Source organism: Ranitomeya imitator, chromosome 3 (assembly GCF_032444005.1).
Source record: "Ranitomeya imitator isolate aRanImi1 chromosome 3, aRanImi1.pri, whole genome shotgun sequence".
NCBI lineage: Eukaryota > Metazoa > Chordata > Amphibia > Anura > Dendrobatidae > Ranitomeya > Ranitomeya imitator.
In genome coordinates, this window is record NC_091284.1 from 685285124 (window position 1) to 685309158 (window position 24035).

At 48.7% G+C, this 24035-nt stretch overlaps 1 protein-coding gene across 4 annotated transcripts in view; it reads left to right on the plus strand.

Moving 5' to 3' along the window:
- The window catches only part of RBMS2 (RNA binding motif single stranded interacting protein 2), a 155222-nt gene that overhangs the window by 67283 nt on the left and 63904 nt on the right, over positions 1–24035 (plus strand). The window contains exon 1 of one of the 4 annotated variants that reach the window (XM_069758454.1): positions 3124–3470. The exons of 2 other annotated variants lie outside the window; for them this stretch is intronic. In XM_069758454.1, the coding sequence (XP_069614555.1) occupies positions 3426–3470 (45 nt within the window). In that variant the 5' untranslated portion in view covers positions 3124–3425. Of the gene's footprint in view, positions 1–3123; positions 3471–24035 lie in introns of those variants that run through there. One more of the 4 variants, XM_069758455.1, reaches the window with a different exon arrangement.

Genomic DNA, 24035 nt, shown 5'->3' on the forward strand with positions numbered 1-24035 from the left:
CATGGCACGTGGAAGCCACAGTCACAGCCACTAGTCACACACTGTTCACACCACATGGAAGCCACAGTCACGGCCACTAGTCGCACACTGTTCACACCACATGGCACGTAGAAGCCGCAGTCACGGCCAGTAGTCGCACACTGTTCACACCACATGGCATGTGGAAGCCGCAGTCACGGCCACTAGTCGCACACTGTTCACACCACATGGAAGCCGCAGTCACGGCCACTAGTCGCACACTGTTCACACCACATGGCATGTGGAAGCCGCAGTCACGGCCACTAGTCGCACACTGTTCACACCACATGGAAGCCGCAGTCACGGCCACTAGTCGCACACTGTTCACACCACATGGAAGCCGCAGTCACAGCCACTAGTCGCACACTGTTCACACCACATGGCACGTAGAAGCCGCAGTCACGGCCACTAGTCGCACACTGTTCACACCACATGGCACGTGGAAGACACAGTCACAGCCACTAGTCGCACACTGTTCACACCACATGGCACGTAGAAGCCGCAGTCATGGCCACTAGTCGCACACTGTTCACACCACATGGCACGTGGAAGACACAGTCAGAGCCACTAGTCACACACTGTTCACACCACATGGCACATGGAAGCCACAGTCACGGCCACTAGTCGCACACTGTTCACACCACATGGCACGTAGAAGCCGCAGTCATGGCCACTAGTCGCACACTGTTCACACCACATGGCACGTGGAAGACACAGTCACAGCCACTAGTCGCACACTGTTCACACCACATGGCACATGGAAGCCACAGTCACGGCCACTAGTCACACACTGTTCACACCACATGGCACGTAGAAGCCGCAGTCACGGCCAGTAGTCGCACACTGTTCACACCACATGGCACGTGGAAGCCGCAGTCACGGCCACTAGTCGCACACTGTTCACACCACATGGCATGTGGAAGCCGCAGTCACGGCCACTAGTCGCATACTGTTCACACCACATGGCACGTAGAAGCCACAGTCACGGCCAGTAGTCGCACACTGTTCACACCACATGGCATGTGGAAGCCGCAGTCACGGCCACTAGTCGCACACTGTTCACACCACATGGCATGTGGAAGCCACTGTCACAGCCACTAGTCGTACACTGTTCACACCACATGGCATGTGGAAGCCGCAGTCACGGCCACTAGTCACACACTGTTCACACCACATGGCACGTAGAAGCCGCAGTCACGGCCAGTAGTCGCACACTGTTCACACCACATGGCATGTGGAAGCCGCAGTCACGGCCACTAGTCGCACACTGTTCACACCACATGGCACGTAGAAGCCGCAGTCACGGCCAGTAGTCGCACACTGTTCACACCACATGGCATGTGGAAGCCGCAGTCACGGCCACTAGTCGCACACTGTTCACACCACATGGAAGCCGCAGTCACGGCCACTAGTCGCACACTGTTCACTCCACATGGCATGTGGAAGCCGCAGTCACGGCCACTAGTCGCACACTGTTCACACCACATGGAAGCCGCAGTCACAGCCACTAGTCGCACACTGTTCACACCACATGGCACGTGGAAGCCACAGTCAGGGCCACTAGTTGCACACTGTTCACACAACATGGCACGTGGAAGCCACAGTCAGGGCCACTAGTCGCACACTGTTCACACCACATGGCATGTGGAAGCCACAGTCAGGGCCACTAGTCGCACACTGTTCACACCACATGGCACGTGGAAGCCACAGTCACGGCCACTAGTTGCACACTGTTCACACCACATGGCACGTGGAAGCCACAGTCACGGCCACTAGTCGCACACTGTTCACACCACATGGCACGTGGAAGACACAGTCACAGCCACTAGTCGCACACTGTTCACACCACATGGCATGTGGAAGACACAGACACGGCCACTAGTCACACTGTTCACACCACATGGCACGTAGAAGCCACAGTCACGGCCACTAGTCGCACACTGTTCACACCACATGGCACATGGAAGCCGCAGTCACGGCCACTAGTCGCACACTGTTCACACCACATGGCATGTGGAAGCCGCAGTCACGGCCACTAGTCGCACACTGTTCACACCACATGGAAGCCGCAGTCACAGCCACTAGTCGCACACTGTTCACACCACATGGCACGTAGAAGCCACAGTCACGGCCACTAGTCGCACACTGTTCACACCACATGGCACATGGAAGCCGCAGTCACGGCCACTAGTCGCACACTGTTCACACCACATGGCATGTGGAAGCCGCAGTCACGGCCACTAGTCGCACACTGTTCACACCACATGGAAGCCGCAGTCACAGCCACTAGTCGCACACTGTTCACACCACATGGCACGTGGAAGCCACAGTCACAGCCACTAGTCACACACTGTTCACACCACATGGAAGCCACAGTCACGGCCACTAGTCGCACACTGTTCACACCACATGGCACGTAGAAGCCGCAGTCACAGCCAGTAGTCGCACACTGTTCACACCACATGGCACGTAGAAGCCGCAGTCAAGGCCAGTAGTCGCACACTGTTCACACCACATGGCACGTGGAAGCCGCAGTCACGGCCACTAGTCGCACACTGTTCACACCACATGGCACGTAGAAGCCGCAGTCAAGGCCACTAGTCGCACACTGTTCACACCACATGGAAGCCACAGTCACAGCCACTAGTCGCACACTGTTCACACCACATGGCACGTAGAAGCCGCAGTCACGGCCAGTAGTCGCACACTGTTCACACCACATGGCATGGCACGTAGAAGCCGCAGTCACAGCCACTAGTCGCACACTGTTCACACCACATGGCACGTAGAAGCCGCAGTCAAGGCCAGTAGTCGCACACTGTTCACACCACATGGAAGCACTAGTCGCACACTGTTCACACCACATGCTCCTCATTAGAGCCCCCTGTGTGAGCTGTGAAGGGCCCCGGTGTGACATGAGGAGGCCCCCATACTGCTCCCTAGTGTGGAGGATGGAGGCAGTGTGCCCGGGCTGTGGACTGTGCTCCTGGCTCCGCTCCTCATCTGCTGATTAACTCGTGAAATATGCCAGGAATCCTGGCCGGGAACAATGCGCCGCCCAAGAGCTCGGCCCCACGTGTAGGAGGTGCGGGCTCTCCTCCCATTACTACCGTGCCCAGTGCCCCCAGCACTAGCAGCAGTGCCCCCGCTCCTGGCACAGCACCGCCCGCTGTGTGGGCCGGACTCAGCCCCGGCCCTGCCCTGCTCTTTTTTGTTAATGAAAGTTCCAGGAACATTGTGTCCCTGCCCTCCCCGCAGACCCAATAGCGGCGCGCGGCCTGACCTTTTACTACGAGGCCAGTGACGTGTGGGCAGGACGGAGCCACAGTGCGGGCGCTGCTGGCAGGACGGGCACCGGGAGGACTGCGCTGCACCGGACACTGGCATCTCACACAGCACTCTGCGCCATGATCTTCTCCAGTGTCCCCATGAGGCTTCCCTCCGGGAAACTGGTAGGCACCTGGGAGCGCGAGTGGGCAATGTGGGCAGGAGGACGGGTGGGCAAGACAGACGTGTGTGAGGGCGAGTAACCCATTCATTGCCTGCATGTTCACACATAGCCCGAGCAGCCACCTACCCGCTCACAAGGCTCTGCCCTACCATTGTTACAATGGCCACCATCATCTCACGGGCATTGTGGGCAGCCTGGCATCTGCCGGACAAATAACCCTGTGTATCTGTCAGTCTGTGTCATCTATCTACCTACCTATCCTTCTATCTATCTATCTATCTATCATGTATTCTGTATTTCTCATATATATATATGGACTCTATCACCTCTAACAAGACGTGTCTTCATCTGCTGGATCGTGAAGTTTTCTCCCCGTTTCTCAGACGTCTTATAAAGTTCTTTGTCCTTGATTGTAATCCTGTAATGGGGACATTTTCCTAATGAGTCATGACGGATAATTCACCGTGAGCCGCATTCATTCCAGCGAATGTTTAATTGTCACATCTATGACTTTAGACCTGGCTTTTACCTGGACCTCTCAGAAATGGGCGCTACGTTCGTTTCCTTACCACATGTCTGTGCATATGTTTTGCCCCCATCTACCATGTGCTGGTGATTATACTGGTAGTTATAGAGCAAAGCAAGATTACCTTGCGCAGGCGTGTACTACGGAGGACAGAGAATGAACTTCAATCCAATATTGCGGCCAGCAAGCAGCCAGCGGGTAAGGAAAGGGTGAATCAAACACCCAAAAACTCCGCCCATATGACCCAAAACTGGTCCCGCCAAATTCAGGTGACAGGTTCCCTTTAAGGACCCGCTCAGGTGTCACGGCCTGGAGTTCAACTGCTATACAGAAAAAACGCGGTGTGTGAACATAGCATTATGCTCAGGGGCGGATTATCAGAGGGTCAATATGGGCGGTAGCCCAGGGCCCAGTGGTCTGGGGGCTACCGCACAGATTGACCCTCCACTAATTGTCTGAATGCCCGCCGGCATTTGTGTGCCCCCGGACCTGGTGGGCAGAGAGAGGGGGCCCGCATTGGTTGGGAGGTGCGTGTATCAGCCGGTCAGCTGAGAGCTCCGAGTCCCTGCACCAGGCCTGCACAGCAGCACACCACATAATGGCTGCTCTGTGCACAGGACCTGTGATGAGGTCACAGGATGGGAGGAGTCAGGGGTCACATGATCGGGAGGACATCCTTGTACAGGACTTTGCTGGTTGCCACGGCGCCGGAGGAGGGTAAGGCAGCGTATGTGTGAGGTCAGGAGGTGTTTACAGGGTGGATGTAGCAGAGCCGTGTGTGTACGAGGTGTATGGATCAGAGCAGCGTGTGAAAGGTCTATGGAGCGGAGTCGTATGTGTACGGAACCGTGTGCATGAGGTGTACGGAGCGCAGCCGCGTGTGTACGAGGTGTACGGAGCAGAGCAGCGTGTGTATGAGGTGTACGGAGCGGAGTCGTGTGTACAAGGTGTACGGAGCACAGCCGCGTGTGTACGAGGTGTACGGAGCACAGCCGCGTGTGTACGAGGTGTACGGAGCGGAGTCGTGTGTAAGAGGTGTACGGAGCCATGTGTACAAGGTGTACGGAGCACAGCCGCGTGTGTACGAGGTGTACGGAGCGGAGTCGTGTGTAAGAGGTGTACGGAGCCATGTGTACAAGGTGTACGGAGCACAGCCGCGTGTGTACGAGGTGTACGGAGCGGAGTCGTGTGTAAGAGGTGTACGGAGCCATGTGTACAAGGTGTACGGAGCACAGCCGCGTGTGTACGATGTGTACGGAGCGCAGCCGCGTGTGTACAAGGTGTACGGAGCACAGCCGCGTGTGTACGAGGTGTACGGAGCACAGCCGCGTGTGTACGAGGTGTACGGAGCACAGCCGCGTGTGTACGAGGTGTACGGAGCACAGCCGCGTGTGTACGAGGTGTACGGAGCACAGCTGCGTGTGTACGGAGCATAGCCGCGTGTGTACGAGGTGTACGGAGCACAGCCGCGTGTGTATGAGGTGTACGGAGCGGAGCAGCATGTGAAAGGTGTACGGAGTGGAGTCGTGTGTACGAGGTGTACGGAGCACAGCCGCGTGTGTACGAGGTGTACAGAGCACAGCCGCGTGTGTACGAGGTGTACGGAGCGGAGCGGCATGTGAAAGGTGTACGGAGTGGAGTCGTGTGTACGAGGTGTACGGAGCACAGCCGCGTGTGTATGAGGTGTATGGAGCGGAGCAGCATGTGTACGAGGTGTACGGAGTGGAGTCGTGTGTACGAGGTGTACGGAGCACAGCCGCGTGTGTACGAGGTGTACGGAGCACAGCCGCGTGTGTACGAGGTGTACGGAGCGGAGCAGCATGTGAAAGCTGTACGGAGTGGAGTCGTGTGTACGAGGTGTACGGAGCGGAGCAGCATGTGAAAGGTGTACAGAGTGGAGTCGTGTGTACGAGGTGTACGGAGCACAGCCGCGTGTGTACGAGGTGTACGGAGCACAGCCGCGTGTCTACGAGGTGTACAGAGCACAGCCGCGTGTGTACGGAGCGGAGCAGCATGTGAAAGGTGTACGGAGTGGAGTCGTGTGTACGAGGTGTACGGAGCACAGCCGCGTGTGTATGAGGTGTACGGAGCGGAGCAGCATGTGTACGAGGTGTACGGAGTGGAGTCGTGTGTACGAGGTGTACGGAGCACAGCCGCGTGTGTACGGAGCACAGCCGCGTGTGTACGAGGTGTACGGAGTGGAGTCGTGTGTACGAGGTGTACGGAGCGGAGCGGCATGTGAAAGGTGTACAGAGTGGAGTCGTGTGTACGAGGTGTACGGAGCACAGCCGCGTGTGTACGAGGTGTACGGAGCACAGCCGCGTGTGTACGAGGTGTACGGAGCGGAGCAGCATGTGAAAGGTGTATGGAGTGGAGACGTGTGTACGAGGTGTACGGAGCACAGCCGCGTGTGTACGAGGTGTACGGAGCACAGCCGCGTGTGTACGAGGTGTACAGAGCGGAGTCGTGTGTAAGAGGTGTACGGAGCCATGTGTACAAGGTGTACGGAGCACAGCCGCATGTGTACAAGGTGTACGGAGCGGAGTCGTGTGTAAGAGGTGTACGGAGCCATGTGTACAAGGTGTACGGAGCACAGCCGCATGTGTACAAGGTGTACGGAGCGGAGTCGTGTGTAAGAGGTGTACGGAGCCATGTGTACGAGGTGTACGGAGCACAGCCGCGTGTGTACGAGGTGTACGGAGGGGAGCCGTGTGTACGAGGTGTACGGAGCACTGCCGCGTGTGTACGAGGTGTACGGAGCACAGCCGCGTGTGTATGAGGTGTACGGAGCACAGCCACATGTGTATGAGGTGTACGGAGTAGTGCCGTGTGTGTACGAGATGTATGGAGAGGAGCTGTATGTGTATGAGGTGTACGCAGCGGAGCTGTGTGTGTGCAAGGTATGCGGAGCAGTGTGTGCAATGTGTATGGAGCGGAGCGGTGTGTGTATGAGGTGTACGGAGTAGTGCCGTGTGTACGAGATGTATGGAGCGGAGCCGTGTGTGTATGAGGTGTATGGAGCGGAGCCGTGTATGGAGCAGAGCCGTGTGTGTATGAGGTGTATGGAGCAGAGCCGTGTATGAGGTGTATGGAGCGGAGCTGAATGTGTACGGAGCGGAGCCGTGTGGGTATGAGATGTATGGAGTGGAGCCGTCTGTACGGAGCGGAGCCGTGTATGCAAAGTTTACGGAGCGCAGCCGTGTGTGTAGGAGTAGCTATGTGTGGTCATTATCATGTGCGGCCAATATACAGTAAGGAGCATCATGTGTGGCCATTATACAGTATGGAGCATCATGTGTGGCCATTATACAGTATGGAGCATCATGTGCAGTCATTATACAGTATTATTGAGCATCATGTGCGGTCATTATACAGTATGGAGAATCATGTGTGGCCATTATACAGTATGGAGCATCATGTGCTGTCATTATACAGTATGGAGCATCATGTGCTGTCATTATACACTATGGAGCATCATGTGCAGTCATTATACAGTATGGAGCATCATGTGCGGCTATTATACAGTATGGAGCATCATATGCGGTCATTATACAGTATGGAGCATCATGTGTGGCCATTATGGAGCATCATGTGCGGTCATTATACAATATGGAGCATCATGTGTGGTCATTATACAGTATAGAGCATCATGTGCGGTCATTATACAGTATTGAGCATCATGTGGGGCCATTATACAGTATTGAGCATCATGTGGGGTCATTATACAGTATTGAGCATCATGTGTGGCCATTATACAGTATTCAGCATCATGTGGGGTCATTATACAGTATTGAGCATCATGTGGGGCCATTATACAGTATTGAGCATCATGTGGGGCCATTATACAGTATTGAGCATCACGTGGGGTCATTATACAGTATTGAGCATCATGTGGGGCCATTATACAGTATGGAGCATCATGTGTGGCCATTATACAGTATGGAGCATCATGTGTGGCCATTATACAGTATTGAGCATCATGTGGGGTCATTATACAGTATTGAACATCATGTGTGGCCATTATACAGTATTGAGCATCATGTGGTCATGTGGGGTCGTTATACAGTATGGAGCACTGTGTGGCCATTATACAGTATCGAGCACTGTGTGGCCATATTTTTTTTTATAATTATTCTTTATGAACAGTGTGATCAGCAGTGCTAAATGGGTGTGGTTGAGACATGGATATGGGTGTGACTAGTGAATGGGTGTGGTCAGAGGTGTGTCCTAAAATTTGCTGCAAACTTTGTCCCTCTTTTCCAACTTCAAAAGTTGGGAGGTATGGTAATATGTGGTCTGGAAATGGTGCGGTGGTATTTGTCCCTTGTATGTGCTATTATTCGATCACTGTGGTTGTAATTTGTGGTCTGGTCATGGTGCGGTGGTATTTGTTCCTTGTATGTGATATTATTGGTCAAGATATACCTAAATTGTATTGCAGATTTTAACAAATATTTCCTAGGTTACAGTAGAGTAGGGCCCGGCCCTTTTTCTGGAATAATCTGGTTCGGGTATATCATGACCCCCGTCACATGACCCCCGTCACATGACCCCCGTCACATGACCCCCGTCTCATGACCCCCGTCACATGACCGGGGGGGCCCACAGTGTGTGAACAGCCCGGGGCCCTGGCTACCCTTAATCCAGCCCTGGCTGTCATTATACACTATGGAGCATCATGTGCAGTCATTATACAGTATGGAGCATCATGTGCTGTCATACAGTATGGAGCATCATGTGCAGTCATTATACAGTATGGAGCATCATGTGCGGCTATTATACAGTATGGAGCATCATATGCGGTCATTATACAGTATGGAGCATCATGTGTGGCCATTATGGAGCATCATGTGCGGTCATTATACAATATGGAGCATCATGTGTGGTCATTATACAGTATAGAGCATCATGTGCGGTCATTATACAGTATTGAGCATCATGTGGGGCCATTATACAGTATTGAGCATCATGTGGGGTCATTATACAGTATTGAGCATCATGTGTGGCCATTATACAGTATTGAGCATCATGTGGGGTCATTATATACAGTATTGAGCATCATGTGGGGCCATTATACAGTATTGAGCATCATGTGGGGCCATTATACAGTATTGAGCATCACGTGGGGTCATTATACAGTATTGAGCATCATGTGGGGCCATTATACAGTATGGAGCATCATGTGTGGCCATTATACAGTATGGAGCATCATGTGTGGCCATTATACAGTATTGAGCATCATGTGGGGTCATTATACAGTATTGAACATCATGTGTGGCCATTATACAGTATTGAGCATCATGTGGTCATGTGGGGTCGTTATACAGTATGGAGCACTGTGTGGCCATTATACAGTATCGAGCACTGTGTGGCCATATTTTTTTTTATAATTATTCTTTATGAACAGTGTGATCAGCAGTGCTAAATGGGTGTGGTTGAGACATGGATATGGGTGTGACTAGTGAATGGGTGTGGTCAGAGGTGTGTCCTAAAATTTGCTGCAAACTTTGTCCCTCTTTTCCAACTTCAAAAGTTGGGAGGTATGGTAATATGTGGTCTGGAAATGGTGCGGTGGTATTTGTCCCTTGTATGTGCTATTATTCGATCACTGTGGTTGTAATTTGTGGTCTGGTCATGGTGCGGTGGTATTTGTTCCTTGTATGTGATATTATTGGTCAAGATATACCTAAATTGTATTGCAGATTTTAACAAATATTTCCTAGGTTACAGTAGAGTAGGGCCCGGCCCTTTTTCTGGAATAATCTGGTTCGGGTATATCATGACCCCCGTCACATGACCCCCGTCTCATGACCCCCGTCACATGACCGGGGGGGCCCACAGTGTGTGAACAGCCCGGGGCCCTGGCTACCCTTAATCCAGCCCTGATTATGCTACATCTTTGCTACTAAGGATTTGTTAATTTTCCAGGGTTGTCTGGTGAAAACAAGTTGTTAACTTTCTACAGGAAAAGTGATAACTTGCTGATTGGTGGTGGTCCAACCACTTGGATCTGCACTGTTTGGTGGTGGTCCAACGACTGGCGCCTGCACTGTTTGGTGGTGGTCCAAACACGGGGGCCTGCACTGTTCGGTGGTGGTCCAACCACTGGCGCCTGCACTGTTTGGTGGTGGTCCAACCAATGGGGCCTGCACTGTTTGGTGGTGGTCCAACCAATGGGGCCTGCACTGTTCGGTGGTGGTACAACCACTGGCGCCTGCACTGTTTGGTGGTGGTCCAACCAATGGGGCCTGCACTGCTCGGTGGTGGTCCAACCGCTGGGGCCTGCACTGTTCGGTGGTGGTCCAACCGCTGGGGCCTGCACTGCTCGGTGGTGGTCCAAGCACTGGGGCCTACACTGTTCGGTGGTGGTCCAACCGCTGGGGCCTGCACTGCTCGGTGGTGGTCCAAGCACTGGGGCCTACACTGTTCGGTGGTGGTCCAACCGCTGGGGCCTTCACTGTTCGGTGGTGGTCCAAACACTGGGGCCTGCACTGCTCGGTGGTGGTCCAACCGCTGGGGCCTGCACTGCTCGATGGTGGTCCAAACACTGGGGCCTACACTGTTCGGTGGTGGTCCAACCACTGGGGCCTGCACTGATCGGTGGTGGTCCAACCACTGGGGCCTGCACTGCTCGGTGGTGGTCCAACCGCTGGGGCCTGCACTGTTTGGTGGTGGTCCAACCACTGGGGCCTGCACTGCTCGGTGGTGGTCCAACCGCTGGGGCCTGCACTGTTCGGTGGTGGTCCAACCGCTGGGGCCTGCACTCTTCGGTGGTGGTCCAAACACTGGGGCTTACACTGTTCGGTGGTGGTCAAACCGCTGGGGTCTGCACTGATCGACAGATCAGGAAATTTTTATCCAAGTTACAAAATAGCTCAGAAGATCGGACGGCATCTGCTGCTCCATTCATTCCCCATGGGGCAGCAGAAAAAGCCGAGTACAGCATTCGCCAACCCTACAAGGAATGAATGGAGCGGCGGCCGAGCATGAGCATTGCCGCCACATTATACGGGTTCGATCAGACTGGCGAGTAGCCATCCTATAACTCCGACAAGTGGTATCCAGTGTTTGATCAGATAGCACTCAGCCCAATGTTATACTATGGAGCAGTGCCGATTACCGTTTATTTTCTCCTGCTGAGTCGGCATGAGAAAAAAAATCGCTGCATGCTGCAATTGGCAGCGTATATTGGACGGCGTGCACCCATACAAGTCTATCGGTGCATGCAACACATTGGACTGCACTCAGATGTCATCCTAGTGCAGTGCCATATACGATGACACACAATGGAGAAGATAGAGAAATTTAGTTCTCCATCCTCTCCGCACCTGGGATCCGATTCTTACATGTGAGATAATTGGATCAAAGTAAAATGACACCTGGCTCACACTCGCTATTTGCATATAGCCTCCGATTCTAAAGGTACCTTCACACATAACGATATCGTTAACGATATCGTTGCTATTTGTGACGTAGCAACGATATCGTTAATGAAATCGTTATGTGTGACAGCGACCAACGATCAGGCCCCTGCTGGGAGATCGTTGGTCGTTGAGGAAAGTCCAGAACTTTATTTCGTCGCTGGACTCCCTGGAGACATCGCTGGATCGGCGTGTGTGACACCGATCCAGCGATGTCTTCACTGGTAACCAGGGTAAACATCGGGTAACTAAGCGCAGGGCCGCGCTTAGTAACCCGATGTTTACCCTGGTTACCATCCTAAAAGTAAAAAAAACAAACACTAGATACTTACCTAACGCTGTCTGTCCTCCAGCGCTGCGCTCTGCACTCCTCCTGTACTGTCTGTGAGCCGGAAAGCAGAGCGGTGACGTCACCGCTCTGCTTTCCGGCTCCCAGACAGTACAGGAGGAGAGCAGAGAAGCAGAGCGCAGCGCTGGAGGACAGACGGCTGTAGGTAAGTATGTAGTGTTTTTTTTTTTTTACTTTTAGCATGGTAACCAGGGTAAACATCGGGTTACTAAGCGCGGCCCTGCGCTTAGTTAACCGATGTTTACCCTGGTTACCGGCATCGTTGGTCGCTGGAGAGCGGTCTGTGTGACAGCTCTCCAGCGACCAAACAGCGACGCTGCAGCGATCCGGATCGTTGTCGGTATCGCTGCAGCGTCGCTTAATGTGAAGGGGCCTTAACACATGGGAGAGTCATCGGACACTAGTGGCCAGTGTGAGTGTGCCCTAATGAGGATCAAAGTTTCCCATTCTGACGATCAGTCCAGGTCCCAGTGGTCAGACCCCCGCAGTTAGCAAGTTATTACTTATGCCGTGGATAGTCATAAGTGTTTTTTATTGGACAACCCCTTTTTAGTGTTCGGTATGGTAATATTATAGTATATTATATCATGTAAATGTGACTGTATTGCTGCTTATTGTAGTGATTTTGTCTAAGGTCACACTTGCGAGTGCAAAGCAAGAAACTCGCATCGATACCCGGCACTGCCGCCGGCACTCGGGACAGGAGTGTTCAGCTTCATAGAAATACTTGCAGCCGCACGCTCCGGTCCCGAGTGCCGGCGGCAGTGCCGGGTATTGATGCGAGAGACTCGCGCGAGTTTGTCACATTGCACACGTAAGTGTGACACCGGCCTAATGCTCTCTCCAGCCGTCAGGGCATGCTTGGATCTGTAGTTTTACAACAGGTGGCTAGCCACAAATTGAGGGCCGTTGGTTTCAAGCTCGCTTCAATATCTTATGAGTAATAAGGCAAGCTAGTGGCAAAAATCTGGATATTTTAAGCCACATTCACACGTTCAGTATTTGGTCAGTATTTTACTTCAGTATTTGGGCTCCTTTCCACTTGAGAGAAAAAAAACGGTCCGATTTACGGACCGAAAAAACGGATGTAACGTATGCGAGTGTCATGCGTTTTGTTTTTTTTTATCGCAACATCCGTATTGCTGTCCGATTTTTACGCACGGGTCTCCTTTGAAAAGCCGGTAATTCAGCGCAGTATACAGTAAAATCACACTGACAGGTTAGATTAGATATATACACATAGAATAGGTATATACACATAGAATAGGTATATATACATATATGTCAGTGAGACACGTATATGTATATAATAATAATAATCTTTATTTTTATATAGCGCTACCATATTCCGCAGCGCTTTACAGTTTTGCACACATTACCATCACTGTCCCCGATGGGGCTCACAATCTAAATTCCCTATCAGTATGTCTTTGGAATGTGGGAGGAAACCGGAGTGCCCGGAGGAAACCCACGCAAACACGGGGAGAACATACAAACTCCTTGCAGATTGTGTCCAAGGTGGGATTAGAACCCAGGACTCCAGCACTGCAAGGCTGCAGTGCTATCCACTGAGCCACCGTGCTGCCCACCGTGCTGCCTATATATTAATATATCATACAGCGCTAGATAGCTTAAAAGCCGGTAATTCAATTGCCGGCTTTTGCTATCTCCTTCACAAACCCGACATGAGACATGGTTTACATACAGTAAACCATCTCATATCCCCTTTCTTTGCATATTCCACACTACTAATGTTAGTAGTGTGTATGTGCAAAATTTGGGCGCTCTAGCTATTATATTTAAGGGTTAAATCGCGGGAAAAAATTGGCGTGGGCTCCCGCGCAATTTTCTCCGCCAGAGTGGTAAAGCCAGTGACTGAGGGCAAATATTAATAGCCTGGAGAGGGTCCATGGCTATTGCCCACCCCCCTCCTGGCTAAAAACATCTGCCCCAGCCACCCCAGAAAAGGCACATTTGGAAGATGCGCCTATTCTGGCACTTGGCCACTCTCTTCCCATTCCCGTGTAGCGGTGGGATATGGGGTAATAAAGGGTTAATGTCACCTTGCTATTGTAAGGTGACATTAAGCCAGATTAATAATGGAGAGGCGTCATTTATGACATCTATCCATTATTAATCCAATTGTATGAAATGGTTAAACAACACACACACACATTATTACAAAATATTTTAATGAAATAAAGACACAGGTTTTTGTAATATTTTATTATCCTGGTAATCCACCTGAAGACCCTCGTTCTGTAAAAAAGGTAAAATAAAAAAACAACAATATCCCATACCTTCCGATGATCAGTCTTGTCCTACGCTGTAAATCCATCTGAAGGGGTTAACTAATTTTACAAGCAGAAGCTCTGCTAATGCAGCTGTGCTCCTGCCTGTAAAACCCCTGGGAATGAATGGAATGTAGGTCAATGACCTGTAGTTAACTTCAGTCGTCGTGATGCGCCCTCTGCTGGATGTCCTCATATGAACTCGAGCCTGGGAACTTTTCAGAATATTTTCCCAAGCTCGAGTTCATATGAGGACATCCAGCAGAGGGCGCATCACCGCGACTGAAGGTAACTACAGGTCATTGACCTACATTCCATTCATTCCCCGGGGTCTTACAGGCAGGAGCACAGCTGCATTAGCAGAGCTTCTGCTTGTAAAATTAGTTAACCCCTTCAGAAAGATTTACAGCGTGGGACGAGACTGATCATCGGAAGGTATGGGATATTGTTGTTTTTTTATTTTACCTTTTTTTACAGAACAAGGGTCTTCAGGTGGATTACCAGGATAATAAAATATTATAAAAACCTGTGTCTTTATTTCATTAAAATACTTTGTAATAATGTGTGTGTGTTTTAACCATTTCATACAATTGGATTAATAATGGATAGGTGTCATAATTGACGCCTCTCCATTATTAATCTGGCTTAATGTCACCTTACAATAGCAAGGTGACATTAACCCTTCATTACCCCATATCCCACCGCTACACAGGAATGGGAAGAGAGTGGCCAAGTACCAGAATAGGCATATCTTCCAGATGTGCCTTTTCTGGGGTGGCTGGGGGCAGATGTTTTTAGCCGGGGGTGGGGGTGGGTGGGGTGGGCAATAACCATGGACCCTCTCCAGGCTATTAATATCTGCCCTTAGTCACTGGCTTTACCATTCTGGCGGAGAAAATTGTGCGTGAGCTGAGAAAAAAATCGCAGCATGCTGCGTATTGCTGCGATTCTCGGACGAGACTCGCCAATGCAAGTCAATGGGTGCGAGAAAAAAAACGCACGGAATACGGACCATCCGTATTCCGTCCGTTTTTTACAGATACCTTACCATTCTGTGGCATAGAACACTGTAAATGGTCCTGTAAATGATTGTAGAAAAATAGTTGCAGAGAAAAAAAACGGATTGCATATGGATGTAAAACGGATGGGGCGATTAAAAAATCGCATTGAACTCGCATGACAATCGCATACTTTTCATCCCTTTTTTTCGGTCCAGATAACGGACCGTATTTTTTTCGCAAGTGGAAAAGAGCCCATAGGGCTCATACCCATTTGCGAGAAAACTTGACCAAAAAAAATGGATGAGTGCCATGCGAGTGTCATGCGATTTTTCTCATATAGCATCCGTTTTACATCCGTATGTAATGCGTTTTTTTTATCTGCAACTATTTTTCTACAATCATTTACAGGACCATTTACAGTGTTCTGTGCCACAGAATGGTAAAGTATCTGTAAAAAACGGATGGAATACGGATGGTCCATATGCCATGCGATTTTTTTCCCATTGACTTACACTGGCGAGTCTCATCCGAGATACGCAGCAAATCGCAGCATGCTGCGATTTTTTTTCTCAGTCCGATTTCAGCTGATTTCAGCTACATGTGGGGGTTGCCTGGTTGCTAGGGAATCCACACATGTACTTATGCTGGCTAACAGATGTAAATTTTTCAGCTGTGGTGCTAAAAACGAAATCTCCGAGCACTAAAAAATACACGGAGGACCCCCGAGCGTGCTTGAGAAATCTCGAGTAACCGCTCATCACTAATAAGAACCTATGGGGCAATTATGGAGTCGTATTCTAGTGTTCCTAAAACGTTTCCTTTTCTTGCCTTCACCAGGTGAAAAGTGACTATTTCTTACTCATATTTTATGAGTAATTTTATTGGATTTTTCTTTTTCTTTTTTTAAATCCGCCATATGGTTCTAGAGATATGGGACTTTTCATTTATTGCACATTTTTATGTTTTTTACCTACCAAGTGGGTGGAGCTCACAGAATTCTCTGAGGGTGTGTCTTTAGGCTGCTTTGCATAACTAACTCTTTGTAAATACCATACAAATATTCTTCTCTACATTAAAAGGCCCATATCTCTGGCAACGTATGGCGGATTTATTTTGCTGTTTTTATTCTAATTTTTGGAGGATCTCTGAATCCTCTTTTTGTGCTCTTGCTATTTGGAATTTTCAGGGGAGCAGGGAAATTAAACAAGAGCAAGAATTGGCTTTTTTTTTATTGAGGTAAGGTTGGAGCTATGGTATCTCGTGATGCTGAACTCCTAGTGTGAGGGTTTCCAGTGTTCAGGGGAGTCACATGGGCTCCAGGAATGGCGCGGCACTAAATCTCTGTTATGTTGTGAAAAAAAACAAAAACCTCTTATATCGGCTCCTTGTCCGTTCTCATGAACGTCTTCCAGGCTTCTTTCTCTTTAGAACTGCTGAGGCCGGCCTCACACTAGCGAGTTTTACGGACGTATGAGCGCACAAAATACGTTCTTAAAACACGCATTACACATGGCCCAATTATTCTCTATGCCCCTGCTCCTATCTGCCGTATTTTACTGATCCGTATTATACGGCTTTCTACGGCCGTAGAAAATCGCAGCATGCTGCGTTTGTCACCGTATTGCGCAAAAAAAAATCGCCAATGAAAGTCTATGGAAGCCAGAAAAATACGGATTACACACGGACCAGCAGTGTGACTTGCGAGAAATACGCAGCGGTGTTAGAGAGAAAAGCCGGCAATTCAGTGCGGTGTATAGTAAAATCACACTGACAGCTTACAGTAGAATAGGTAGAATAAATGTGTACACATAGAATAGGTATATATATATATATATGTCAGTAGACACATATATGTATATATATTAATATTTCATACAGCGCTAGATAGCTTAAAAGCCGGTAATTCAATTGCCAGCTTTGCTATCTCCTTTCTAAACCCGACATGATATGAGACATGGTTTACATACAGTAAACCATCCCATATCCCCATTTTTTTGCATATTCCACACTACTAATGTTAGTAGTGTGTATGTGCAAAATGTGGCTGTTCTAGCTATTAAATTAAAGGGTTAAATGGCGGAAAAAATTGGCGTGGGCTCCCGTGCAATTTTCTCCGCCAGAGTAGTAAAGCCAGTGACTGAGGGCAGATATTAATAGCCTGGAGAGGGTCCACGGTTATTGGCACCCCCTGGCTAAAAACATCTGCCCCCAGCCACCCCAGAAAAGGCACATCTGGAAGATGCGCCTATTCTGGCACTTGGCCACTCTCTTCCCATTCCCGTGTAGCGGTGGGATATGGGGTAATGAAGGGTTAATGTCACCTTGCTATTGTAAGGTGACATTAAGCCAGATTAATAATGGAGAGGCGTCAATTATGACACCTAAACATTATTAATCCAATAGTCTGAAATGGTTAGAAAAAACACAAACACATTATTAAAAAGTCTTTTAATGAAATAAAAACACAGGTTGTTTTAATATTTTATTATTCTGGTAATCCACCTGAAGACCCTCGCTCTGTGACAAAGAAAAAATAATAAACCAACAATATACATACCTTCCGAGGATCTGTCACATCCCACGATGTAAATCCATCTGAAGGGGTTAATTTTTTTTTACAGCCAGGAGCTCTGCTATAATGCAGCTGTGTTCCTGACTGTAAAACCCCAGGGAATGAATGGAAACTAGGTCAATGACCTGTAGTTACCTTCATTCGCGGTGAGGCGCCCTCTGCTGGTTGTCCTCATGAACTCAAGCCTGGGAACTTTTCTGGTTTTTTTCCCACGCTCGAAGGGCATCCAGCAGAGGGCGCCTCACCGCGAATAGTGGTGCCGTACGGATGCCATACGGATTACATACGGAGGATGCCATGCGCAAAATACGCTGACACACCCCGCCTACGGAGGAGATACGGAACGTATTTTTATACGCTGAGTGTGACGCCAGCCTGAGAGTTAAAACTGTTAGTGGTTGTTTGAATTACTGGTATCTGAATTAAAGGGAACCTGTCACCCCGTTTTTTGAGATTGAGATATAAATACTGTTAAATAGGGCCTGTGCTGTGCGTTACTATGGTGTATGTAGTGTACCCTGATTCCCCATGTATGCCGAGAAATACATTACCAAAGTCGGCGTTTTCGCCTGTCAATCAGGCTGGTCTGGTCAGGTGGGCGTGTTCACAGCGTTCTTTTCTTCCCCAGGTTTCCGTTGGTGGCGTAGTGGTGTGCGCATGTCCAAGGTCCGGATTCCCTGTGCCCACGTGAAGACACAGCGCGCGATCTGCGCTGTCATTCCTTTCATCGGTGCGGGCGGCCATCTTCCTGGGGCCGCGCGTGCGCAGATGTAGTGCTCTGCTGCACGGGGCTTCAGGAAAATGGCCGCGGGATGCCGCGCGTGCGCAGAAGAGATCGCGGCGGCCATTTTCCCAAAGCCGAGATGCAAACTCGGCTTTGGGAAAATGGCCGCCGTGATCTCTTCTGCGCACGCGCGGCATCCCGCGGCCATTTTCCTGAAGCCCCGTGCAGCAGCGCACTACATCTGCGCACGCGCGGCCCCAGGAAGATGGCCGCCCGCACCGATGAAAGGAATGACAGCGCAGATCGCGCGCTGTGTCTTCACGTGGGCACAGGGAATCCGGACCTTGGACATGCGCACACCACTACGCCACCAACGGAAACCTGGGGAAGAAAAGAACGCTGTGAACACGCCCACCTGACCAGACCAGCCTGATTGACAGGCGAAAACGCCGACTTTGGTAATGTATTTCTCGGCATACATGGGGAATCAGGGTACACTACATACACTATAGTAACGCACAGCGCAGGCCCTATTTAACAGTATTTATATCTCAATCTCAAAAAACGGGGGTGACAGGTTCCCTTTAAGGAATTGTGGAATATTTCATTTTAGGAGGTTGGGCATCTGAGATCCAAGGGCTCACATACCATAAGGCAGGTTGCAGTGGTGTCCGGAAAGGGAAAGGAGTAGGACCCTTTTTCTCTGCGGGTAATATCAACCTATACAAGCCTGATTCTGCAAAAATACAGATGTGGAGCCTATTGGTCATAGGTTACTTTGCTGTTCAAGAGATCACTTTTGCCTATGGTACCAGAATCCTGAACCCCCTTTTGTTATTATCAGTTTTTAGATTTTTAGTCCATGAACCATCAATTTCATGTCCTGAATCAGATGTTTCTGGTCTCGAGCCGTGCAGTATATAGTCGGGATCATCAGATCTTAGCCAGGACCTTCTCTGGAGCACAGTCCGGTCAGCAGGGATGTTGTGATCTCCATTTATATGGTAACTATTTTGATCATGGCGTCACCGGATCACCATTCCCTTGTGCATTTCTTTCAGGGCCTTTACACATTGCAGCCGCTTCTAGAACAATGAATGTGAATCCTGTTACTCTTTTCTTTCTTAATCTTGAATGACAAATACTGCACACACCTGAATACATAGTTGTCGTTTCCTTGTATTAGTCAACATGCCGAGTGTCAGTAGTCAGGATCGCTTTGGGTCACACGGTGATGTAAGGTTGGTCGTGGCTTTCAGTTGTAAGATTACTTCATATTTCCATGATATAAGATAAGAAGGCTTTATTATGGAGACGGTTCTGATATATATTCTATTTTGATAAAAGATTTATCAGTAGATTATCACTAAATGACTAGTAAACCTATTTCCAGATAGTTCTTCATATTAATGTGCTCTGTATAACTTCACCCCCTCCACTGATTGGCAGTTTTCTGCCTATGCACAGTGTACACAGAAACCTGGGCAGGGTTATACAGAGCTCAGCATTCAGAGAACTTAGAGATCTGCAGCAGACAAAACGGTGATTGTATCAAAATGATAGCATGCAGCCTAGTAAGTGACACATCACTGGACTTGCTGTCTCTGCCCCTACATTATGCTGCTCTCAGAAACAGCAAAAACCTGGTGACGGATTCCTTTTACAGCTTTTATTTTATTGCCTGTAGCCTCCCCCCCCCCCCCATTTCAGTCGGCCAAACAGCCACGACCAATCAGCGACAGGCACAGTCCGGAAGAAAATGGCCGCTCCTTACTCCTCGCAGTCAGTGCCCGGCGCCCGCATACTCCCCTCCGGTCACCGCTAACACAGGGTTAATGCCAGCGATAACGGACCGCGTTATGCTGCGGGTACCGCACTCCGTAACCGCTGCTATTAACCCTGTGTGTCCCCAACTTTTTACTATTGATGCTGCCTATGCGGCATCAATAGTAAAAAAATGTAATGTTAAAAATAATGAAAAAACAAAAAACCTGCTATTCTCACCCTCCGTAGTCCGCCGAGCCACATGCGCCTGCCGCCATCTTCCATTCCCGGCGATGCATTGCGAAATTACCCAGAAGACTGGGTAATTTCGGAATGCATCCTGGGAACGGAAGATGGCGGCAGCCGCACGCGTATCGCCGGAGCTTCGGTGGATCCCAGGGGGTGAGTATATAACTATTTTTTATTTTAATTATTTTTTTTAACAAGGATATGGTGCCCACACTGCTGTATACTACGTGGGCTGTGTTAGATACCGCGTGGCTGCTATACACTACATAGGCAGTGTTTTATACTATGTGGGCTGTGTTCTATATTGCGTGGGCTGTGCTATATATTACGTGGCCACTGTTATATACTGCGTAGGCAGTGTTATATACTACGTGGCTGCTATATACTGCGTGGGCTGTGTTATATATTACGTGGCCAGTGTTATATACTGCATGGCCTGTGTTATATACTATGTCGCCTGTGTTATATACTGCGTGGCTGCTATATACTGCGTGGGCTGTGTTATATAGTATGTGGCTGTGTTATATACTGCGTGGCCACTGTTATATATTGCGTGGCCTGTATTAACGCATCGGGTATTCTACAATATGTATGTATATAGCAGCCACATAGTATATAGCACAGGCCATGTAGTATTTGTCTGCTATATACTACATGGCTCCTATATACTATGTGGCCTGTGCTATATACTATGTGGCTGCTATATACATACATAAATACATATTCTAGAATACCCGATGCGTTAGAATCGGGCCACCATCTAGTATACAATAATGCCGCCCATAGTGCACATCTAACAGTATCAGCTGGAATGTATGCTAAGCCTGTCAGTCACAGTGCAGTAATAGAGGCAGCTTTACAATATAGTGTCATGATGCCAATTGGAGTGCTCATATCATGCCAGCCATGAAGCTCATTTACTAACTATTCCTGGCACACATCTAAGCTTATTTGTATTCATAAAGAAAGGCAGCAGTGCCAACCACTGAAACATGGCACTTGTGCCCTAACCTGTAGCAAACTAATGACTAAACAAAGGGTAAACCCACCTATCTGCTTAAAAGGGTTCACATAAGTTTTAAAATGAGTAAAATTCTAAAGTGTTAGTAAAAAAGAAAGCAAAAAAACTTTTCAAGAATGGACGTATTTTGAATTTAGTAGTGCGTCTTGTTACCCAGGTGACCGTCCACCGTGCGGTTCCAGAGTGGCCTCTTACCTTGATAAGGAGTGGGCGCCACTTGCGGGCTCCATGTTTTATAGCCCACTTGTGCTGCTCTGGAGTGGGCCAGATCACCGGATCTGACTAGCCTCAGCCCACCTGTGCTTCTCTCACACTGCAGAGGTAAAGTTACCTCTGCCAGCAACCTGGCAGAACTCTCAGTTCAGAACAGCAGCTCGACCATGCCGCTGCGCTGAACTATCAACCTCAAGGAGTGCACCAAAAGAAGTAACTGGATAAAAATCCCTTCAGGGTTTCTATACACTTGGCATTTTTTTCCACACGTTTTTGTCACTGAAAAAAACATGTTTCATTCTACCAGCAAAGGAAATGACATTTCTGAAATCTCTTGCACACGCTGCTTATGATTTCCTTGAAGATTTGAACCTTCAAAGCGTTCTTTTCAAGTTAAGTGTTTTTCATCCATTCAAATGAATCGGGAAAAATGCATAAAAAATGGACAAAAAAGTGGCAAAAATGTACACAGCGTTTTTCCTGCCAACACTTTTTTTCAGTAGAATTATCTGTTTCAAATACTGAGTGTGTCCTATATACTCCAGTTGTTTTGCAGTATTTTTCAGTGGGAGGTTCTGGGACTTTACCCTCAATCATGGGCAAAGATTTGTTGTTTTTCTGTCCATTACGGTATATCCTGTATATTGTGAGACACAGCAGCGGAGTCAGAATGTATAGAGATGACTTATCCGCCAATAAGGGCGTTGAAGGATTTCCTATATCATCCGCTTGTACCACATATACTGCAGCGATGTGTGCACGTATATGCAGCAGTTATGGTAATGTACTGTGTGCAGTGCTGTTATATGTGTTGCTGTAGACTTGCCCTTGGTTAGGACACGGGACACCGACACTGCAGCTACAGAAACAGCTGACCCTTGCAGTTCCGGACGTAATGAATTCTGATTTTACGGCGTTACAGAGGCAACATTTGAAATATAGCTTGTGATGAGACATAAAGCCAAGTGTACTTATCAAACAGTGACCTCCATAGTATCCATATTATTTTCACTGTGTGGCAGTAGTATTTAAGTCCGCTAGTTGTACACACTGTCATTTGGCAAGCCATGTAATGTACAGTTGTTATCTTGTACACTATGTGTACTAGGCCATAAATGTGTGATCGGGGGAGATCCCACCCCCAGGATCCTTACAATCAGCAGAAAGAAGGCCAAGCGCTCCAGCTCGGCTACACTGTCAACACTGTGGTCTCTTAAATTACGGTAAGTTGAGTAGATACTAAGGGCCCGATTTATTAAAGGAGTTGTCCATTCTAAAACGACAAGTTTGCAGTCACTCTGTGTGACTGCAGACTTGTGCATCCTCACATCGTACGCACTGCACGCTGTGAAGATTCTCCGGTGTCAGTGCTGGGACTGGTGGGCGTATGACTGCCAGTACGTGATATGGCCTAATTACACGGGCCGGTGTCAGGCATATAATGAGCGCTGATTGACCATATAAAAGCCGTCCGGCGCTCATTTCCTGGCCTGTTCACGATTGTTCTGTCCCAATGTATGGTACATATCATCGGCTGGACATCACCTGATTATAGGGGACAATGTGCTGCCAATAATGATGAGTTTTTTACATGCATAAAATTTACTGGGTGAATCTACAGCAGCAGATAATTGGGAGTGATCGTTCCTATATACACCCTGTTTGCCGATTATCAGATCTTGTAAAAGGGCCATTAGAATATATTATAACTAGATGGCAGCCCGATTCTAAAGAATCGGGAGTCTAGAATCCATATATACTTTATTTATTCAAATGTAAGAATAATACAATTAATACTATCAGACCTAATCTTACGTGCGCCATCAGCAGCTTTGGGCTCTGTGTCATTAGTATCCTTACTATTAGAGCTCATGTTGCCTAAGCTAAACAGCTTTAAGCGTGGTGGTGGCAAACAACAGGTTAATAAGAGGCAGTTTCAGGTAGTAGGAAAATAGCCAGTTAATAATAGGCAATAGTTCTTTGCAGGAATGCAGATATTAATAAATAGGCAGTTTATATTGCAGAGAAATTGCTGGGCAATAATGGACAATGTCCTTATGTGGCAAATAATAGAGCAATATACCCAATGTGGCAAAGAAGAGGTTAATAAACGGCAGTCTCTCAGTATAACAGTCAGTGGATAATAGGCAGTATATGGAGAAAACACCAAACAAAAGTTCAAAATTGGTGTGAAAATGTCACTGAACCACTTCACAACTAAATATATATAGTTTTGGTAAATGGTATTATCATTTTTTTGAAGAAATTCGGCAGGAGCTTGAAGAGCAACGTCACTGGGCCCGCCTCCACGCAGTAGAAACTTGCTGTGAGGTAAAAATTCAAAAATCACACCAAAATGGCGGGCGGAGTGTGTCACAGTACGGCACGTTTCTGATTGGTCGCTCGCAGCAGGCGGCAACCAATCAGACACTGGA